Source organism: Xiphophorus couchianus, chromosome 9 (genome assembly GCF_001444195.1).
Source record: "Xiphophorus couchianus chromosome 9, X_couchianus-1.0, whole genome shotgun sequence".
NCBI lineage: Eukaryota > Metazoa > Chordata > Actinopteri > Cyprinodontiformes > Poeciliidae > Xiphophorus > Xiphophorus couchianus.
The window spans coordinates 1476817-1494983 of record NC_040236.1 but is presented as its reverse complement, the minus strand read 5'-3'; the positions used below and the strand labels follow the sequence as shown (position 1 = coordinate 1494983).

Below are 18167 nucleotides of genomic sequence, written 5' to 3'. Positions count from 1 at the left end.
CAGCAAGTAGTTCTAAAGGCCAGTTCAGTCCTGATCTGTTTCAACTGAGGGTTCCACTATAGATAGAACTACAGTGATGCGTATTTGTAGTCCTAATCAGCAGCCAATAGCCTCTTGAGTTCCGTTGCTATGTTAAATAAGTTTCTCACCAAGGTGTGAACTGTTAGTGAGAGAGCCTGAGACAGCCTAGAAAATCCTGTCGCATGACTTTGCTCTGAAGCACCGTGACAGAAAACCGTACGGTCTAGATAAATTTCGAAAACATTTTACCGGAGCAGACATGCGTATCAATGTGAGGACCGATTTTGATACCAATCGTGCGATATTTGTGGGCGTGATGGCGATTTCAAAATTATTTTGGGGTGAAAAAATTGTCTTGATTTCTCACTCTAATCAGTGAGAGATGCACTCTAATTTTAGGAAAAATGAGAAACTTTGGGTCGCTTAGAGGCAAATTGTGGACAAACCGTAACTGGTATCGACGAGCCGTCTTCACTTTCGAAGAGATCACAGACGCATCTACAAAATGAAATTTGAATGGCATTTCTACGTGAATTCGTGACGACACAGAGAATCCTCAAAAATAGGGTATTTCTAGGATTTTTCCCATTGACTTATAATGGGGTTTTTTTCGTAGTTCTTTGCGAATTATGTCGCCACGTTAACCCCGAATCCCACCAAAAGTAATAGCTCCAATGGCGTGAATTTTCTGCACGTTTTGATACCTCATTTGTAGGTGTGCACCCAGCGGTATGAGCCGCATTAGCGGTTACGGATGAAAAATAAAGAAACGGATGAAAAATAAAGAATTGGGAGAATAGCAATAGGTTCCTGCCATTGCTTTGCATGGCAGGCCCCAATTACACTGACCAAGTCAAGCATAAAACTGAGAAGATTAAAATAATAGTGAGAGGAGCTGAAAAGGTTTTGGGGTTTAAAGAGAGATCATGGGAGAACATAAACAAAAAGGTGGGAGACCAGGACCATCAGGTGAAAGTAGTTCATGTTAATATTACAATGGAATGCAAAAAGTTTAACTGCTAACGGACAGGAACTTCAAGGTTATATTGATAGTCTTGAAGAACAAACAGAAATTATTTGTGTTCAGGAAACATGGTTAAAAACATTAGATTTTGTGATCAAATGATATGATGGTGTAAGAAGAGATCGACAGGAAGGAGGTGGAGGAGGATGTGGAATATTTATAAAACAAGGGATACAATATCAGATATTAGGGGAAGGGAAAGAACTTGAATATATAGTAATTGAGATATGGGAACAAGAAGGTAAATTTAAAATAATAAATTTTTATAATCAATGTAAAAGTAGGATTAAATTTAAATAATAATAATATAAAAGTCAATAGAAAACTGAATTTTAATAAGGCAGACTGGATTAAATTTAGATACTTGAGTCAAATAAACTTAGGAAAAGTAGATATGAGAATGGATATAAGTGATGTAAATTTAAAGATTTGTAAGGTAATCATGGAAGCAGCAGATAATTCTATAAAGAAAGCAGGGTGTAAAAATTATAAGAAAATGGTACAATGGTGGACAAATGAATGTAAAGAATCAATAAAGTTAAGAATAAAGCATTTAAGGTAATAAAAGGTAATCCAATTTATAAGAATTTAATTGAACTGTAAAAAAAAGCAAGCAATGGTAAGGAGAATTATTAAGAATGCAAAAAGAGAATATTGGAGAAATTTCTGTAGCACAATAGGGAAAGAAACAAAAATAGAAAAAATTTGGAAAATAATTAAAAGAATGAATGGCATAAAGAGAGAGCTTGAATATCCTATATTAAAAGTAGATAATACAAATATAATAAGAGATGAAGATAAAGTTGAAATATTGGCAAGAACATTTAGTAAAATTCACAGTTCAAATAATATTAGTGAAGAGGGAAGAAAATGAAGAGAAAATACAAAACTTAAATATAAAGAGTTATTAGAGAGTGTTGAAGAAACAAATAATTTGCTAGATGTTGAGTTTACAAAAGCTGAATTGAATTATGCACTCAGGAAGACAAAAAATACAACACCAGGTAAAGATCAAATTTGGTATAGAATGATAAAACAACTTACCATTCTATACCAAAGTGAAAAATAGATAGACATAATATTGCAATTATATAATCAAATTTGGGAGGAAGGAAAATCACCGTTGAACTGGAAGGAATCAATTATAGTACCAATAGCTAAACCAGGAAAAGACAACTCAAACCCAGAAAACTACAGACTATTGCTTTAACATCAAATCAAAGTAAAATAATGGAAAAAATGATTAATGATATAATGTGGGTTGAGGGATTATTAATTAAATTATACACGTTGGGCATTAAAGGGAAAATATTTAAATGGATTAAAGACTTTTTAACAAATAGGAAAATACAAGTTAGAATTGGTGAGGTGATCTCAGGAAAATATAAAGTAGAAATGGAACTCCACAAGGGAGTATTATAAGTCCATTATTGTTCTCAATTATGATAAATGATGTATTTAAAGATATTGGAAAAGAAATGGGATGTTCACATTTTGCAGACGATGGAGCTGTTTGGAAAAGAGGGAAAAATGTATATTTCATTGTAAAGAAATTACAAAAGTTTATTATTGAAATACAGAAATGGGCGTTGCAATGGGGATTTAAGTTTTCAGTTGAAAAAACAAAAGTAATGATATTTCATCCATCCATCCATCCATCCATCCATCTTCTTCCACTTATCCAGGGTCGGGTCACGGGGGTAGCAGCTTCAGAAGGGAGGCCCAGACTTCCCTCTCCCCGGCTACTTCTTCCAGCTCTTCCGGGGGAATCCCGAGGCGTTCCCAGGCCAGCCGAGAGACATAGTCCCTCCAGCGTGTCCTGGGTCTTCCCCGGGGCCTCCTCCCGGTGGGACGTGCCCGGAACACCTCACCAGGGAGGCGTCCAGGAGGCATCCTGACCAGATTCCCGAGCCACCTCAACTGGCCTCAATGTGAAGGAGCAGCGGCTCTACTCTGAGTCCCTCCCGGATGACTGAGCTTCTCACCCTATCTCTAAGGGAGAGCCCAGCCACCCTACAGAGAAAACCCATTTCGGCCGCTTGTATCCGCGATCTCGTTCTTTCGGTCATGACCCAAAGCTCACGAGATGAGGGTGGGAACGTAGGTCGACCGGTAAATCGAGAGCTTCGCTTTTTGGCTCAGCTCTCTCTTCACCACGACGGACCGGTACAGCGCCCGCTTGACAGCAGACGCTGCGCCAATCCGCCTGTCGATCTCCCGCTCCCTTCTTCCCTCATTCGTGAACAAGATCCTGAGATACTTGAACTCCTTCACTTGGCTCAGGAGCAGAAAGTGTTAGTTTTGACGATACTTCTGATGACGACTTTGGTAGTGACTCGGAAGCTTCTGATAATAGTCTGTAATCATTTGTGCATATACTGCTGACAAAGATCTACACTAGCGTGACAGTATTCGGCTCCTTCTGGATTGACCAATATGTCACAAGTAAAGTATGTTTGCTCATAAGTCACAAAGAGACACAATTCTGTTTAAATTTGTTCTTGTGCTTTCATGTTTCCAAATTGGCAGTGTTTTATTTTGGTGATTCTTTTTTTTAAAATAGTTAATATGTTTGTGCCTTTTTACTTTCTAAAAGGTCTTACTAGGGCTGTGATTACTTGCGCAGGCATGTCATTCATTTTGTTTCTTTTTCATTATGTTTCTCCATATCTACTGTATTTCCAGATAATAGTAAGAGTAATTTTACTGTAGTTCATCATTTTAGTTACTACTTTTACTTCAAATGGAGTAATAGCAGTTGTGCTTATGTTTAGCAGTTTAAAAATGGCTACAACACTACATTAAGCAGTCGCAGTGGTTCTGCACTAACCAAGACATCTTTTTGGATATTATACTTTTATTTTCTTTTTTTTATTAACATGTGCAGCTCTGATTTATTTTTTAATTCAATAAACACACAGTGTATAGTGGTGGAACACTTCGTTGTCTGTGGTCACTTGAATTCTGTTCAATTTTTCTGTCAATTTCTGTATTAAAAAGAAATAAGTTGCAAAGTTTCAGTACATATCAATGTGATATTTTAATGCAGTACTCATGGTTCTGATTTTAATTACATACATTTATACAAGAAATTCATCAAGCATGACTTTATAAACTAAAAAGCATCTAGCTTAGTGGACACTTTACTAAGTAGGATATGTTCTGAATCCACTAGTTGATAAAAAGCCAGTAATGAAGCACATTAAAATTTTGGACAAACATAACAAAAAGTGGTTTTAAGAAATACGTTTTTCAGCTTTTAGGTACCCCTTAAGGACATTTGAAAATTAGCATACATAGAACTAACAGGATTAATTTCTGTAACAGAATCTAGTCATCAAGCTGAACATTTATCTTTTTCTGTACAGTGAGAACGTTTTTGAAATCGGGTAACATTTCACCAAATGAAGTAATCAGAAGTCGGTAAGACCTGATGCCGCACACACTCCTCTCTGCAGGAGAAAATTCTCGCAGAAGCGCATCAACTGCGCTAGACGCTACAAAGCGCCTGCTCCAGCGTCCCGATCACAAATTATAGTCTGACAAATATTTTTCTTATACTGATTGATGGTGAGCTCCGCAATTGTTCTCTGTTCATTAAGTGGAAAATGTCAACTCACCAAGTGCTCAGGTGCGCATTACGACAGTCTGGATAAGAAACCAGTGAACTGCACTCTGTCCTTGGTCAGGGTTCGGGGGACCCGACATATTATCTCAATGAAGTTTTTACTGGTTTAGATTTTTAGACTACCATTAGCGTAAGTAGTGTAACTATTTATTTATTTGGCGTTTGTCATTTGATGTGTGATTAGTTTGAGCGTAACGCTGGAGCTGCGTGCGCATTTATTGTCCAGCGCACTGCACTTGTTACTGTCTTACCCACATCTATGCTTTAATTTCTTTCCTTCCTCAAAGTCAGCTGGCTAATCCTCTATCTATGAAACACATAAGTAACATAACATAGCTTCACACACTTCTGCAAGTGTGGAGGAAACCAATCAGTTGTACAGTTTAACTTGGCGTCATGCCTTCAAGACAATACATAGGGGAAACTTGACCAACCTCTAACGGCGGCCGGCTTGTCAGTCACTGAGAAGGGCAAACTTAAAAAAATGTTTATAAATCCCATTATGACTCTTTCTGTAACATACGCATATTTTAACTACATTTTGAGGGAACATTTCAGAGTGTTTCGTTGACCACTAACTTGACCTTATTTCACAACTGACAAATAAGGTTGTCAAACATCATTTGTGCCCTCTCTCCCCCGAGATAAACCTGTAAGGTACAATGTGTTGATGGAGCTCGATGTGTTCCTTTCTTCTTTTACTCGGTCTGCCGTATAATGGCTGGATTCCATTTCAAATTCCTGCCGATCAGCCGTACAAGAATTCTAGAACTAACTATGCGGAGCTGTGATGCTTCAGAAATATTTTGTATGGTTTATAATAAAACATTATGGAAGATCAGGTCTGAAACAGGTTTAGTATATATATATATATATATATATATATATATATATATGTGTGTGTTCTTCAACATGTGCATGGCATTTGTGACATAATTTTATTAAAATGTGTTGGTGTTATATAGTCAGTTGATCTGGACATTAAAATGTATTTTATCATGTTCTTCATCAGTAACTTCACTTAAAGTTGCTGTGTTAAAAAGTAATTGTACTTCATTTGAAAGCAATTTTATTATAGCATTTCACAAATACAATCTCGATTGACAAAATACATGACACAAAAAAGGTGATGTTGAATTGTTGAAATTTTCATGCTTCTTGGCATGAAACAACTTCCAATTAGTTATATTTACATTAAGTTATATTTATACATTTTTTTTCTATTTTAATAGACTATACTTTGTACATCCACATCAACCTTCAAAACACTCAAAAACAAATGTTTAAAGGATTTAAGACATTAGGTCATCTATTACAAGCCAAAATGTACAAACAATCCTGTTCAAAATTTGAAGCCTCAATACAGGCAAAATAACTTGTTCATGCAGTGACTCAACCAGCATCACTCAGTCTTTTACAGAACATGACAAAGACGTGTCAATAAACAGCCCAAAATAAGCCGAAAACAATATTACACAGAAAACTTTTTAATATAGTCAAACTGCAGTTATAGAAAAATGGAAATTACAACTTTGTAACACAAAAAAAGAAAGAGCAACATCATGGAAGGACTTGTTTGCTGTCTGAAGGAAGAAGCTCTTGGGGGACAGCAACATGTGTGAATTCACTTGCAGGTTCCCAGGTGTCATCCCAGATTTTCCCGCTAGAAAAGATCAACAACAATAAAATCAAGTGGTGGATTTTTTGTGCAGTAAAGTTGACAATTTTCTCTTTCTGAAAGAGAGGTTGTGTAGCCAAAGACTTTTCCCTGCCTAAATCCCCCCCAATTAACAGCTAGTACATACATCTTGTTGTGTCCCAAAGATACAATATTATCTTGAATTATCATTAAGTATCCAATGACAAACTGACTGCACAGTCATTTTTTACCATTACACAAACAAGAAAAATCTCTCATAGTGCTTTAGTTTTTTAGAAAAGTCTAAAAAAAAATAAAACACAAAGAAAGTGACCGTTTCAGATTTAATTTCCAGCTTGTATGAATTATAAAAGGCACAGTATTAAATAATTTATAGGACCATAGTGCCTTTTCATAACATAATAAAGTAAGTCTGTTACCTTCAGTTATTATAAAAAATGAAGGCAACATGTTTGATAGGTATTCTATCAAAAATGACTTAAAAGAAATGTCACTTTGCCATTTGCACACTTTAAATTATGGATCCCAGGAAGAATAGCCATGTTTAAGGCAATGGCTATTGGAGATACAAATAAACCCCTTTGAAAATGGGTCATTGTTTCTTTAAGAAGCGCCTGCTCTTCTGACACTCTGCCTTCAGGATGTCATCACAACATCACTCCTCCAAGCAGTTTACAGCCATTCTTAGTAGAGTCCCTCACATGAGCTCAGCAGAGGGGCTGTTCCACCAGGTGTTTGCTAATTGTTGTTGCCACTAGCTTTGAGGGGTTGCATGTGGGATGTATGCTTTGTAGGGCACTATCTCAGCTAGAGACTGAAAAGCCAAGGAAAAGCTTTTGTGGCAAAAGGCTACAGAAAGCTTGATGACATTATAACATGATATACAGCTCCAAAAGTTGATTTTCCATTATACTTCCCCCTGAAATAGCAAAATAATATTTCTAATAAGTGCAAAGAAACACTTCTCACCAAGCAGAGCAGGGCAACCAATGGATTTTTACTTCCTCTTTGCCCTAGACACCACATAAAACAAGAGAAATGCATTAATTAAAGCAATCATCACACAACATATCCATAAATTGTTTCTAAAATACTTAAGTGTGGAAGCGGTTTTTACATGTTATTGAAGGATGATAAGTGGTCATGGGTTTCCTTTAGAAAGACGAAATAACTCCCAAATCAGCATTTCTTTTATGATAAAAGGCCTAATTTTGTTATTTGGAGTTCTATCTCTATGCTTCTATGTTTCTGTGCAAATACTGACTTTTTTGTGTGAATTTGTTTCGCTCTGCAATACCAGAGATGTTGTGACTTATGTGGTATAAGTACTACTGATTCCTATTGTAATGCCCTTCTTTGTCCTTAGAAAACAATAGACAAATAGAAAGAAAGAAAAGGAGTCTGGAATGTCAGTAAATGTAACCACAAGGTTTATAAGTAAACAACTGTGCTCATTTTTGCATACCACAGTCCCACTTATCACCCCTCCCCCCATCTATTCATCTCCACACAGGCAATGTCTCTCAGTGTATCTTGGCATGTTTGACTGGGGTGGAGATAAACTTTGAGAGGGTACATTAGTAACACTTCAAGTCTTACCGCATTAGTCCTATGCCCAGTGATTGAGTCAAACAGGAACACCTTTTGTCTGCTACATTTCCGGCAACCTTAATGAGAAGAAAAGAAAAAAAAAAATTATAAAAACAAAATAAGAATTAAAGTCAGAGTGTACACTGAAAAATGAAAACTAGTATGGTGACTCATATTTTATAAACCTTCTAAACTTTACTCTTCTTTACATGGATTTACACATTTTCTCAAATTAGGTCAGAGGTTGATATTATACTATTAGTAGTTAAATATTTTTTAATATATAGTAGTTAAATATTTTTAATATTTAACTACTTTAGAGTGGCCACAGAAATGGAAAAACTAATACTTAAAGTGTAACTAAACCCAAAACAAGTTTTTGTTGCTTATAAACTGTCTATCAAGGTTTTCTGTGTCTGTGAGAATTTTGTTTTAGTGCTTGACTCCTTAAGTCGGTAGTTGGGTTTTCCTAATAGTTACAGTGAAAGTCATTAACACAAAAATATGAAATAATACTATAACCATGTCACTCAGGACTCATTCTGGTATATGACCGTCTCACTCAGCCCCACTGCCCCACACGGTGGTTGTGGTTGAGTTGTGAGTGAGTATGGAGTATTAAGCGTTGTGGTGAGTATTGATGATAGCATCATTCTGCTTTACAAATGTGTGATTTATTTGTAATATTGACTAAATTGGAATGGGTCTGCTCTGCTCTGATTACTACCAGAGGTGTTCTGCAGGACAGACAACTGTTATACTGCAAGTCTTTCTAGAAGCGAGGGGGAATCAAAGCAATCTATGCTGCTTGCTCAGGCCAGACAGGCTACAGCAAGGCCGCAGAGCAATGTTGACTTAAGAGTCTCAAACACACAGAAAAGAGTGGCTACACATATCACTAGCTGTTTTGACAAAATGTCTGTAGAGGAGTATGAAAAAAATGTACAAAGATAGCAACAAAGTGAATAAGCTTTGCCTCTATCTTTGTTAATCTCCATCTCCAGTCGTGTCTTTTCCCTCTGCTCACTTGTGTCAAATTTCAAAAGGCTTGGGTTATGCTTTCAGGGCAGTTAGTTAAACTTAAAACAAATACTGTGTACTTGTCCAAAGGTTCACAAACAAGGCCAAGACAAGCATTATTGTTGTTTCAGAATTTGAGGTTAGTATAACAAAAATGTACGTTAAATGCACAGTGGCACAGTTGGTAGAGCTATTGCCTTGCAGCAAGAAGGTTCTGGGTTCAATTCCCGGCCCGGGGTCTTTCTGCACGGAGTTTGCATGTTCTCCCTGTGCAAGGTGGGTTCTCTCTGGGTTCTCCGGCTTCCTCCCACAGTCCAAAAACATGACTGTCAGGTTTTTTGGTCTTTCTAAATTCTCTCTAGGTGTGAGTGTCTGTGTGTATGGCTGTGTGTCCTGTCTGTCTCTGTGTTGCCCTGTGACAGACTGGCAACCTGTCCAGGGTGACCCCCGCCTCTTGCTGGAAATAGGCACCAGCAGCCCTACCGACCCCTGGTGTAAGAAAATGAATGCATGTAAAAGAAATAGTCACAGGACTAAGGAAAACAAAACTTACCCTTTCTCTTCTTATTTTCAAATAGGCCACCCTGACGTAACGAGATGGCATGGGCAGCAGGCGATTCATATGAATGTTGATTTGGCTGGTCTATGGGAGAGACAGATGGCAGAGTAGGAGGAGAGGCAGGTGGAGAGGTGCTTCTGGCTCTTTTCTTCTTCTGGAAAGCCGGAGAAGAAGGAACAATAGGAGGAGAAACAGGAACCAGATCAAGCACAATCACAGGCTCTTCCTCAGCTATGGTCTCTGTTGGTTCATAGACGAGGTTCTCAGCTTTTTCATCAGCCCACTGCTCTTTGGGTGAAAAAACCTGCTGTTCCGTGGAGGTGTCGGGCTGCACTGGTACAGACGTAGCTAGGAAAGACGTAATTTTACAGAAAACAGAAATAAATATCTATAGACACATATCTTGCTCGCTTTCTGTGGACTTGATATAATGCACTACAGAAGTACACACACTCTCACATGCATTACCTTCAGGGAGGAGAAATTCATAAGCCCTTTGCATCTTCTCAAGAAAATTATTTGTAGTAGCAGTGGGCTCCAAAAGAGTAATTACATCTGCTACCCACTTGCTTGAAGACTTATCTTCCTTAGCAAAAAATAAAATAGGCTTATAGCCTAAAGCATGAAGTTTGCGAACCTGCAATTGATAAGAACATGTTACAAGTTACTAAAACGCACCATCCTATTAGAGCAGTTGTTTTTCATCATTTTGCTCATTAACAGAACTTTTTCAGTCTAAAATTTTCTACTTACTGCAATTTCCGCAGAATCCATTATGCGGGAAACATTTCTGTTTTTTAAAACTGTTTCCCTCCACTGATCATTGAATGTCTGAAACTTTTCTTTTATTTTTTTTTGGTGTAAAGACTCTGGTGGCAGGCGACACAACTTTTTTTGTTTGCCTGATTGGGCGTTTGACACTGTGCGCATGGCCTGAATTTGGGGCGTGTCATACTTAAAAAACACTGACAAAGACCAAAATAGAATGCAAAGACTTATGATGGACAAACAAACAAACAGAACTGTTGACAAATTACGTGAAGAACAATAGACAAATTAAGAACACAAAGATGACGAAGAGATATGACAAACGTGGCTCTTAAAAGTGCCTTTTGTGGGTGTTATGAAGGAGCAGAAATGTATGTCAGATGAATATCTCAAAGAAGAACCTGTTGACATAAAAACAAAATAAATGTTCAGATTTCGGAAGTTATTTATTTCAACGTAGACAGGTGGAGAGAACTTAGGCTGTAATGACCCAAGTTCGTTTTTAATTCAAATGCATGACCTAGCTGCAATCAGTGTATTCAGAAAACCTTTAGGATCATCACAGCCTAGGGTTGTTATAGCAACCCTCAAATTATACAACAAACAATTCTGTGACTCTATCATGGCTAATTAAATGTATTAAGTGCAGATTTAGCTGAACTCTCTGGGCTCCAAGAGGCTAATGTAGCTAGCTAATGTAGCTAGCGGCAACAAAAATTTAAAAAATACATGTTACAAACGTGTCCAAATGTCTTCAACCATTCGCGGCACAGTCCTACTACCATTAAGTCCTACAACTGCAATCACATTCTGTAGTATTTTCTTTTGTTTTATAATACAAAACCATTTCTGACAGATTCAGGTTTGTACTCACCGGGGTCCAATGTCGCATGCGATGACGTCAGCTTCTTCTTCTTCTTCTTAGATTTATGGACGGGTGGGATCTGTCCTTATTTTTATTTTAATCAAACGTTTACAGAACCGTCTGGCATGTAATCACAAAAGGAAATGCACCCTCACTCTTCTTAAACATTTTTATTAAATTTTTTTTTTAAATTATTAATGGACTGCAAACGACTTCGGAGGTGCATGCCGGTATTATCATAAACTCCAAATAACATACGTATTCCTTTCTTTTTTTATTATTGTGTAAAAATTAGAATATTATGTCCTTTACAATCATGAAGTTACGATGAAATCAGTGAAACTGGTGTAATTCGTGTCTGCTGTTAAAAAATAAACAGAAATGTAGATAAAATCGCGGCTTCAGAGAACCGCAGGATCTTTTAAAACTGAAGTAAAATTAACTAAATTGTTAGAAACCTACAAATACATCTGCTATGCACGAATTGTGTGCCTTTTACAAAAATAGAACAGACTCGTCATCTTATTTGTTCCTAGATCGTCGGTTTTGGACGCTTAGGGAGCCGTACAGCATTCAATGAGAGAACCCTTCTCGTCAATTATTGACGCGAACGGGGTACCCGACGCGTCAATATGTGACGCTGAGGGAACCTGCCCAAGCGTCAATATATGACGAGTCGGGAGTGAGAACGTGTTGGTTTGTGAGATGGCCACGCACGTGACCACGTAGAATGTAACGCAACGACACCTTAAGAGTGCCAGTCATAGTCAATATAATGCAATGAAAGCCTTTATCCATTCCAATGTAGACATAAATGCAGAAAATTTTAATGGAGGCTGCCTTTCAGGTTTTATGGGCAAACATGGCATAGCTGCAGCCCCACCACCTCACCCAGAGACTGTTAAAACCCTTAACGTTTTTTTTCTTGCTTTTTCGGAGGTGACAATGCTCTAAGCATAACCAGCTCATTGTTTAAGTAATGTTTAACTTTTTTTTCCCCAGATATTTGTGATGGTGCTCTCTAAAGTCCAATATGCATTGATCAATATGCTACATCAAGTTCAATGGAGCCTCCTATTCAACATTTTTGAGACAAGGTAATGTTTTTTGGTTCATTCAATTTGACTTGTATTACTATGTATTTAGGCATTTTAATCATTTTCAAAAATGTATGTATGTTTACAGCCAAAGAGAAGCTTAACATCTCTGAAGAACAAATGTATATCTTGTGAATGAAACTGGGTTGGAGGTTGAAGACATCAGTGACATTCTGGAGGAGAAAACCAACTTTGTCTGGAACTTCACAAATGCTTTTTCTTGCAAAGGTGATAGTAGGAACATACAATTAGGTTCATAATATTTAACATAGCTACAACTTTTGAGGCACAGAAAGTTCAAAAGTTGTTTTTCTTTTTTATGCTTCAATAACATCATAGACAAAATTATTCTGTTATTGTAGGCACAAATTATTTAATGGTGGTCCACTGCCTCTTTGTATTGCGGGTTTCACCTTAGAATCTGCAAGAGTCTTCATGCGCAGACACTTTCTCATCACGTACATGAATAACAGTGAGCTGTTATTCATGTCCTCTAAATGGTGATGACACCTTGATGACGTCCCCAAGAAGAGATTCAAGTGATAACATTTTCTTGCAGTCCAAATAGGTGATATTTTCACTATATTTATGTAAAATTACTTTTACATGCAATTATGTGGGAATAGTTTCTGAATGAAGTTTGGCCATTCAACTTGTAGTTTAATAAAGATTTTTTTGTGGATTACTGTTGCTGTTTGTGTACCTCCTGGCTCCACCACCCAGTGGGAAGAAAAGCATTGTGAAGATCTGTTTGAGAAACTCTGAGCCATGTTGTTTCACAAGTAAGTCGACCCAACCTTTAGTAAAGTGGTATTACTGTGAAGTTGAAAAGCTATTATCTGATTTAATTTTGTTCCACTGAAAAATTTCTTTGTCATGCCGCAGCCTTCAAGAGATGACGAGCTCAGTCCAGGGGAGGCAGCCCTACTACGTTTTAGCGGTTGGAGTATCACGCCATCAATAACTACTACATAGCTGTGGATTGTCAACTCATTCCCTGCAAGGCTAAGTCTTAAATTTCAGCTTATGACAAACTCTTCATAGAACAGTATGTGCACTAATGCCCCCAAAACAGATTGCCATGACATACCACTGGGAGTTGAGTTTTAACTGCATTGATTATGGAAATGTAAAGACGTGAGAAAGTGAGTAAATAAATGAGGACATTGTGGCAGAAAACATGCACGCTGACATGAATTGTGACATTGATGTGGTATCTTGGGTTGCATGTGATGGCATGGCGTATTTTCCTGGTCTCATTGTGGGTTCCAAGTTTGAAGATGGAATGTTAATATTTTGTCAAATAGGTGACATTATTGTTTTTGCTGGAAATTATTTTCTTGGTATCAAACAGTTTGAAACTCTTGGATTTGGCTAACATTTTCACTCCTACTATGTGGTGAAGGAAAATTAGTTTGATGGTTCTATGCTGAGTGTTGACCAGTTGCATTTTTCTAACCTTTTGACCTTAAGACAACATTGAGAGGAATAATGTGTAATACTGCTGAAGTGTACCATTTTGAAGCGTCTTTTTTACATTTTCACATTTTGTTAATTGGGGTTGTCTTTGTTCATAATTGCTAATGACCATGGTGCAGCCCAGTGCTAGAAGTTTAGACAATTCTGATATTTAAAATGGGATGTTTATATTAAGGATGTCCTTTAATTTGCTTCAGTTACTGTTACTTATAATGCTGCAAACTAAAATAAAGTATACTTGGATTTTCTGTTAGCTCATTCATATGTAATTATTTTTAATGTAAGAGTTAATGTATCTTTGTAAGAGAGCATTTAGAGCTATAATACACAATGATACAAGTGTCAAAAATCAACTCTTTAATGCTAGAATTAACTCTGTTTTGGTGATGGATAAATTCTCTTTTCCATGGCACATTGTGATCCGTATAGTTTAAACTCTGACACAGTTTATTTTTTGCTCTATCAGTCTTGAAAGAGTCTAATTGTATTGGTAAAAGAGTTCATTTATACTCCTAAATTGTTAGAATTGCACATTATTCTGGTGTTATTTTTTTACTCCAATGTCCAGTGTTCTTTCAACACTGGGAATTTGGATCCAAATGATCACCAAGTTTGGTGTAAACTTTACTCTTAAAGTGTAACATATACACTTCATAATTAGCTGTGTAGTAATAAGGTTGGTCAATACTTAGCAAATCAGCTTAAGCATAAGAGAGAAAAATCCACCATTCCAGCCATTTTAAATTGAGCAAGACCCTCAAGAAATTAATAATGTATTTTAATCTTTTTATATTCAGTTATATACACCAGATAATAATCCAAAAGATAATCAAATAGAATCCTTCTTAAAAGAGATGGGTCTTCCTCATTTATTTAATGATTAATACACTAGAGCTTAAACTCTCACCAGCTGAACTTCAAAACGCACTTCTTAAAATGCCCAACAACAAATCACCTGGACCTGATGGATTTCCTGCTGAGTTCTACAAACAATTCTGGTCCATGTTATCACCACTTTTCTATAAGGTAATAAATGAAATGAAATCTAATTCTTCCATACCACCAGTTATGAACACAGCTGGCATAACATTACTCTTGAAACCCAATAAGGAACCAATGTACCCTTCAAGCTTCTTACTTAAAGAAATCCGTGTTTCTTTCAGTAATAGATTTAAAAATTATCACTAAAGCACTTGCATCAAGAACAGAAAAAATCATCCCAACATTAATTCATCCAAATCCAAACTGGCTTTATCAAAAACAGAAACCTAATTGATAGTACCCGCAGATTATCTAACTTTAATACCTCCCACCAAAATAAAGCAAAAACTGTGAGTTTCTTTGGATGCAGAGAAAGCTTTTGATAAAGTCAACTGGAAATTCTTGCTCAAGGTATTGGAAAAATTTGGATTTGGAGAGTTGTTCATTGGGTGGATAAAAACACTGTACACTGCACCAAGAGGTTGCTGCACATTTGTACCTGTCGGCCACTGTACTAATCAGTCCATTTGTCATCTTAACTCCTTCTGTTTATCTACCTTCCTGACTCATTACTGTTCACTGGTTGCTTCCATTGACTCAGTTTTACTCTGTTCTGCTCTTTTCTTGTTCCTGGTTTCAAGTATTGTACTTTTTGCCTTTTGTTCAATATATAGTGGCTCATAAGACTATTCCGTTCTCCTGTTTGCATTTTGGTCTTATTCTGAACACACCAAACATGAAAGTTTGAACTTGTTGATTGTTATAAAGTCTCCTCCTGGGAGGAAGGACCTACAGTAATGCACCCAACTAAATGGAAATAATTCTTAACTTTGAGATGGGATTTAACATGCAGTTTGAAGGTTCAAATTAAGCTAATGTTTCTGATAACGCAAACAGCTCATTTGGGTAAAAAAAAGTCCTAGACAGACTCTTACCTGTGGTGTACAATGTAAGTCACGATGGAGACAAGTAAACACAGCAGCATGACGGCAGTACAGGCATACACCACAGGATGTAGATATTCCCTAGGGTATGGAGGGAAGGACAGCACTCTCTTTAGATCCTGGTAAATATACAAAAAAAAAATCACACTTGAAATTAGTTAATTATTTTCAAAATGTTTGGAGGACAGACGCACATAAGAGATCTGTTTATGTTAAATTTAAAGTTCTAGTTACTAACATCTAACTCTGAAATAAACAGTTTGAAAAGTTATAACCAGTTAAACAACGATACTGAACTGATGTGTATATCAAGGGGTTTCTTCTAATTTATTTACATTAGAACTTAACAGGCCTTATTATAACAACAACCTAACAGTGGCAGCATAGTTGACCTAAGACAATGAGTAGTATTACTCATTACGCAAATGTCGAATCAGGTAATCACACGGCAGCAACTCAGTGCATTTAGGCATGTAGACATGGCCAAGACGATCTGCTGCAGTTCAAACTGAGCATCAGAATGAGGAAGAAAGGTGATTTAAGTGACTTTAAATGTGGCCTGGTTGTTGGTACCAGATGGGCTGGTCTGAGTATTTCAGAAAGTGCTGATCTACTGGGATTTTCACACACAACCATCTATAGGGTTTAACAGAGAATGGATGGAAAAAGAGAAAATATCAAGTGAGCGGCAGTTCTGTGGTTGCAAATGCCTTTTTGACGCCAGAGGTCAGAGGAGAATGACCTGATTAGATCTTTTAAAACAGCAACAGTAATTCAAATAACCACTTGTTACAACTGAGGTATGCAGAAGAGCATCTCTGAATGCACAACACGTGAAACCTTGAGGCGGATGGGCTACAGCAGCAGAAGACCACACCGGGTACCACTCCTGTCAGCTAAGAACAGGAAACTGAGGCTACAATTCACACAGGCTCACCAAAATTAGACAATAGATGATTGGTAAAACGTTGCCTAGTCTGATACCTCTCGATTTCTGCTGCGACTTTCCGATGGTAGAGTCAGAATTTGGTGTCAACAACATGAAAGCATGGATCCATCCTGTCTTGTATCAACAGTTCAGGTTGGTGGTGGTGGTGCAATGGTGTGGGGGATTTTTTCCTGGTACACTTTGGGCCAGGAAAGTGTGCCAGGAAACTTTCCTGGCCCAAAGTATCAATTGAGCATTGTGTCAACGCCACAAGTGCAAGTGTATTGTTGCTGACCATATCATCCCTTTATGACCACAGTGTGCCCATCTTCTGATTGCTACTTCCAGTTATAAAGCGTAAATTATCTCAGACTTGTTTCTTGAACACGAGAATGAGTTCACTGAACTCGAATGGCCTCTACAGTCCCCAGATCTCAATCCAATAGAGCACATTTGGAATGTGGTGGAACATAGAAGTGCAACTGACAAATCTCCAGTAAGTGCATAATTCTGTCATGTCAATATGGACCAGACTTACTGAGAAATGTTTCCAGTACCTTGTTGAATCTATGTCATGGAGAATTAAGGCAGTTTTGAAGGCAAAAGGGGACCAACCGTGTACTAGCAAGGTGTAAAATGGCCGGTGAGTGTATGAAACAAATTTGTGGCATGTAGAAATATCCTCTTCAACATTGTGATCTACATATGTACATGTTGGTCCTTACCAATTGCATCCTATCCCTATTCATAAATATTATAATAATATAATATTATATATTGATAAAGGTTATCCACGAACATTTAGTGTAAACAACTCCTGGCTGTAGGAAAAGGCAGTGCTTTGCAATCATCATGCCAGTACAAAAATGAAGCAACCAGAGCAAAGTACCTTTTGTGTTGTCACAAAGTGGTCAATTTTGGCTAACAAAGTTAACCAAGCTTATTGACTTAGTGATGGAGACGGAGGTTTCAAGAAACAGACTCCTTCACATTATCAGGTTCCAGCAGCTGTGCTCGCTTATTCCTTCAGACTTTTTCCACAGTTTGTGTGATCTGGCTCAGGCAGCAGCAGTTCTGTTCCGCTGCAAGTGTTTCCACACACCTGTAGCTTGTTGCCACCTCATCTACCTAAGGACTACCTTAGGACCTGGAAGCTAGCACGTCGGCCCCTGAGTGTTAACCAGTGTTGGTAAAACTCCACCCCCTCTGATTTCTAAGTGTCTCCTAAGTCTCTCGCCTTTTTTTTCACCCGTGTTATTTCCTTGTGCATGTTACTTGAACTGATCCTTGTATCCGGATGTCCCCTTAATCCATTCAGATCCATTCCACTCCTATTCTGGTCAAGACTCTATGGCTGGCCTTCTCCAGTCCACCTACTGCTGCATATCCTACCCGCCCTTCCACTAGTGATGGCCAAATGAAGCATCATGAAGCAATGAAGTTTTCAAGCCCTTTGCTTTGCCCAAAGGTTTATTAATTGATGCTTCATTCATTACTCGCTAGTGGCATCTGCTGCTGAAACTGCAACAACCTTGTCACTCAGAACCTACTTCAAAAAATTTGTATATGTAATATTGTCATAATGCTTTGTCAAACCCATGTT

At 37.5% G+C, this 18167-nt stretch overlaps 1 protein-coding gene and 1 long non-coding RNA gene across 4 annotated transcripts in view; both read right to left on the bottom strand.

Moving 5' to 3' along the window:
• adgra1a (adhesion G protein-coupled receptor A1a) overlaps positions 1 to 18167 on the bottom strand; it is a 38115-nt gene that overhangs the window by 8772 nt on the left and 11176 nt on the right. For 2 of the 3 annotated variants that reach the window (XM_028026759.1, XM_028026758.1), the window contains exon 3: positions 15628 to 15755. The exons of the other annotated variant lie outside the window; for it this stretch is intronic. In XM_028026759.1, coding sequence (XP_027882560.1) covers positions 15628 to 15755 — 128 coding nt within the window. The remainder of the gene's footprint in view (positions 1 to 15627; positions 15756 to 18167) is intronic. 3 annotated transcript variants of the gene reach the window in all.
• LOC114150394 (uncharacterized) lies at positions 5730 to 9854 on the bottom strand. The gene is made up of 4 exons (XR_003596737.1): positions 9497 to 9854; positions 7933 to 8000; positions 7303 to 7346; positions 5730 to 6336 (listed from the first exon to the last, which is right to left on the bottom strand). It is a non-coding gene; the product is annotated as an uncharacterized LOC114150394 (long non-coding RNA).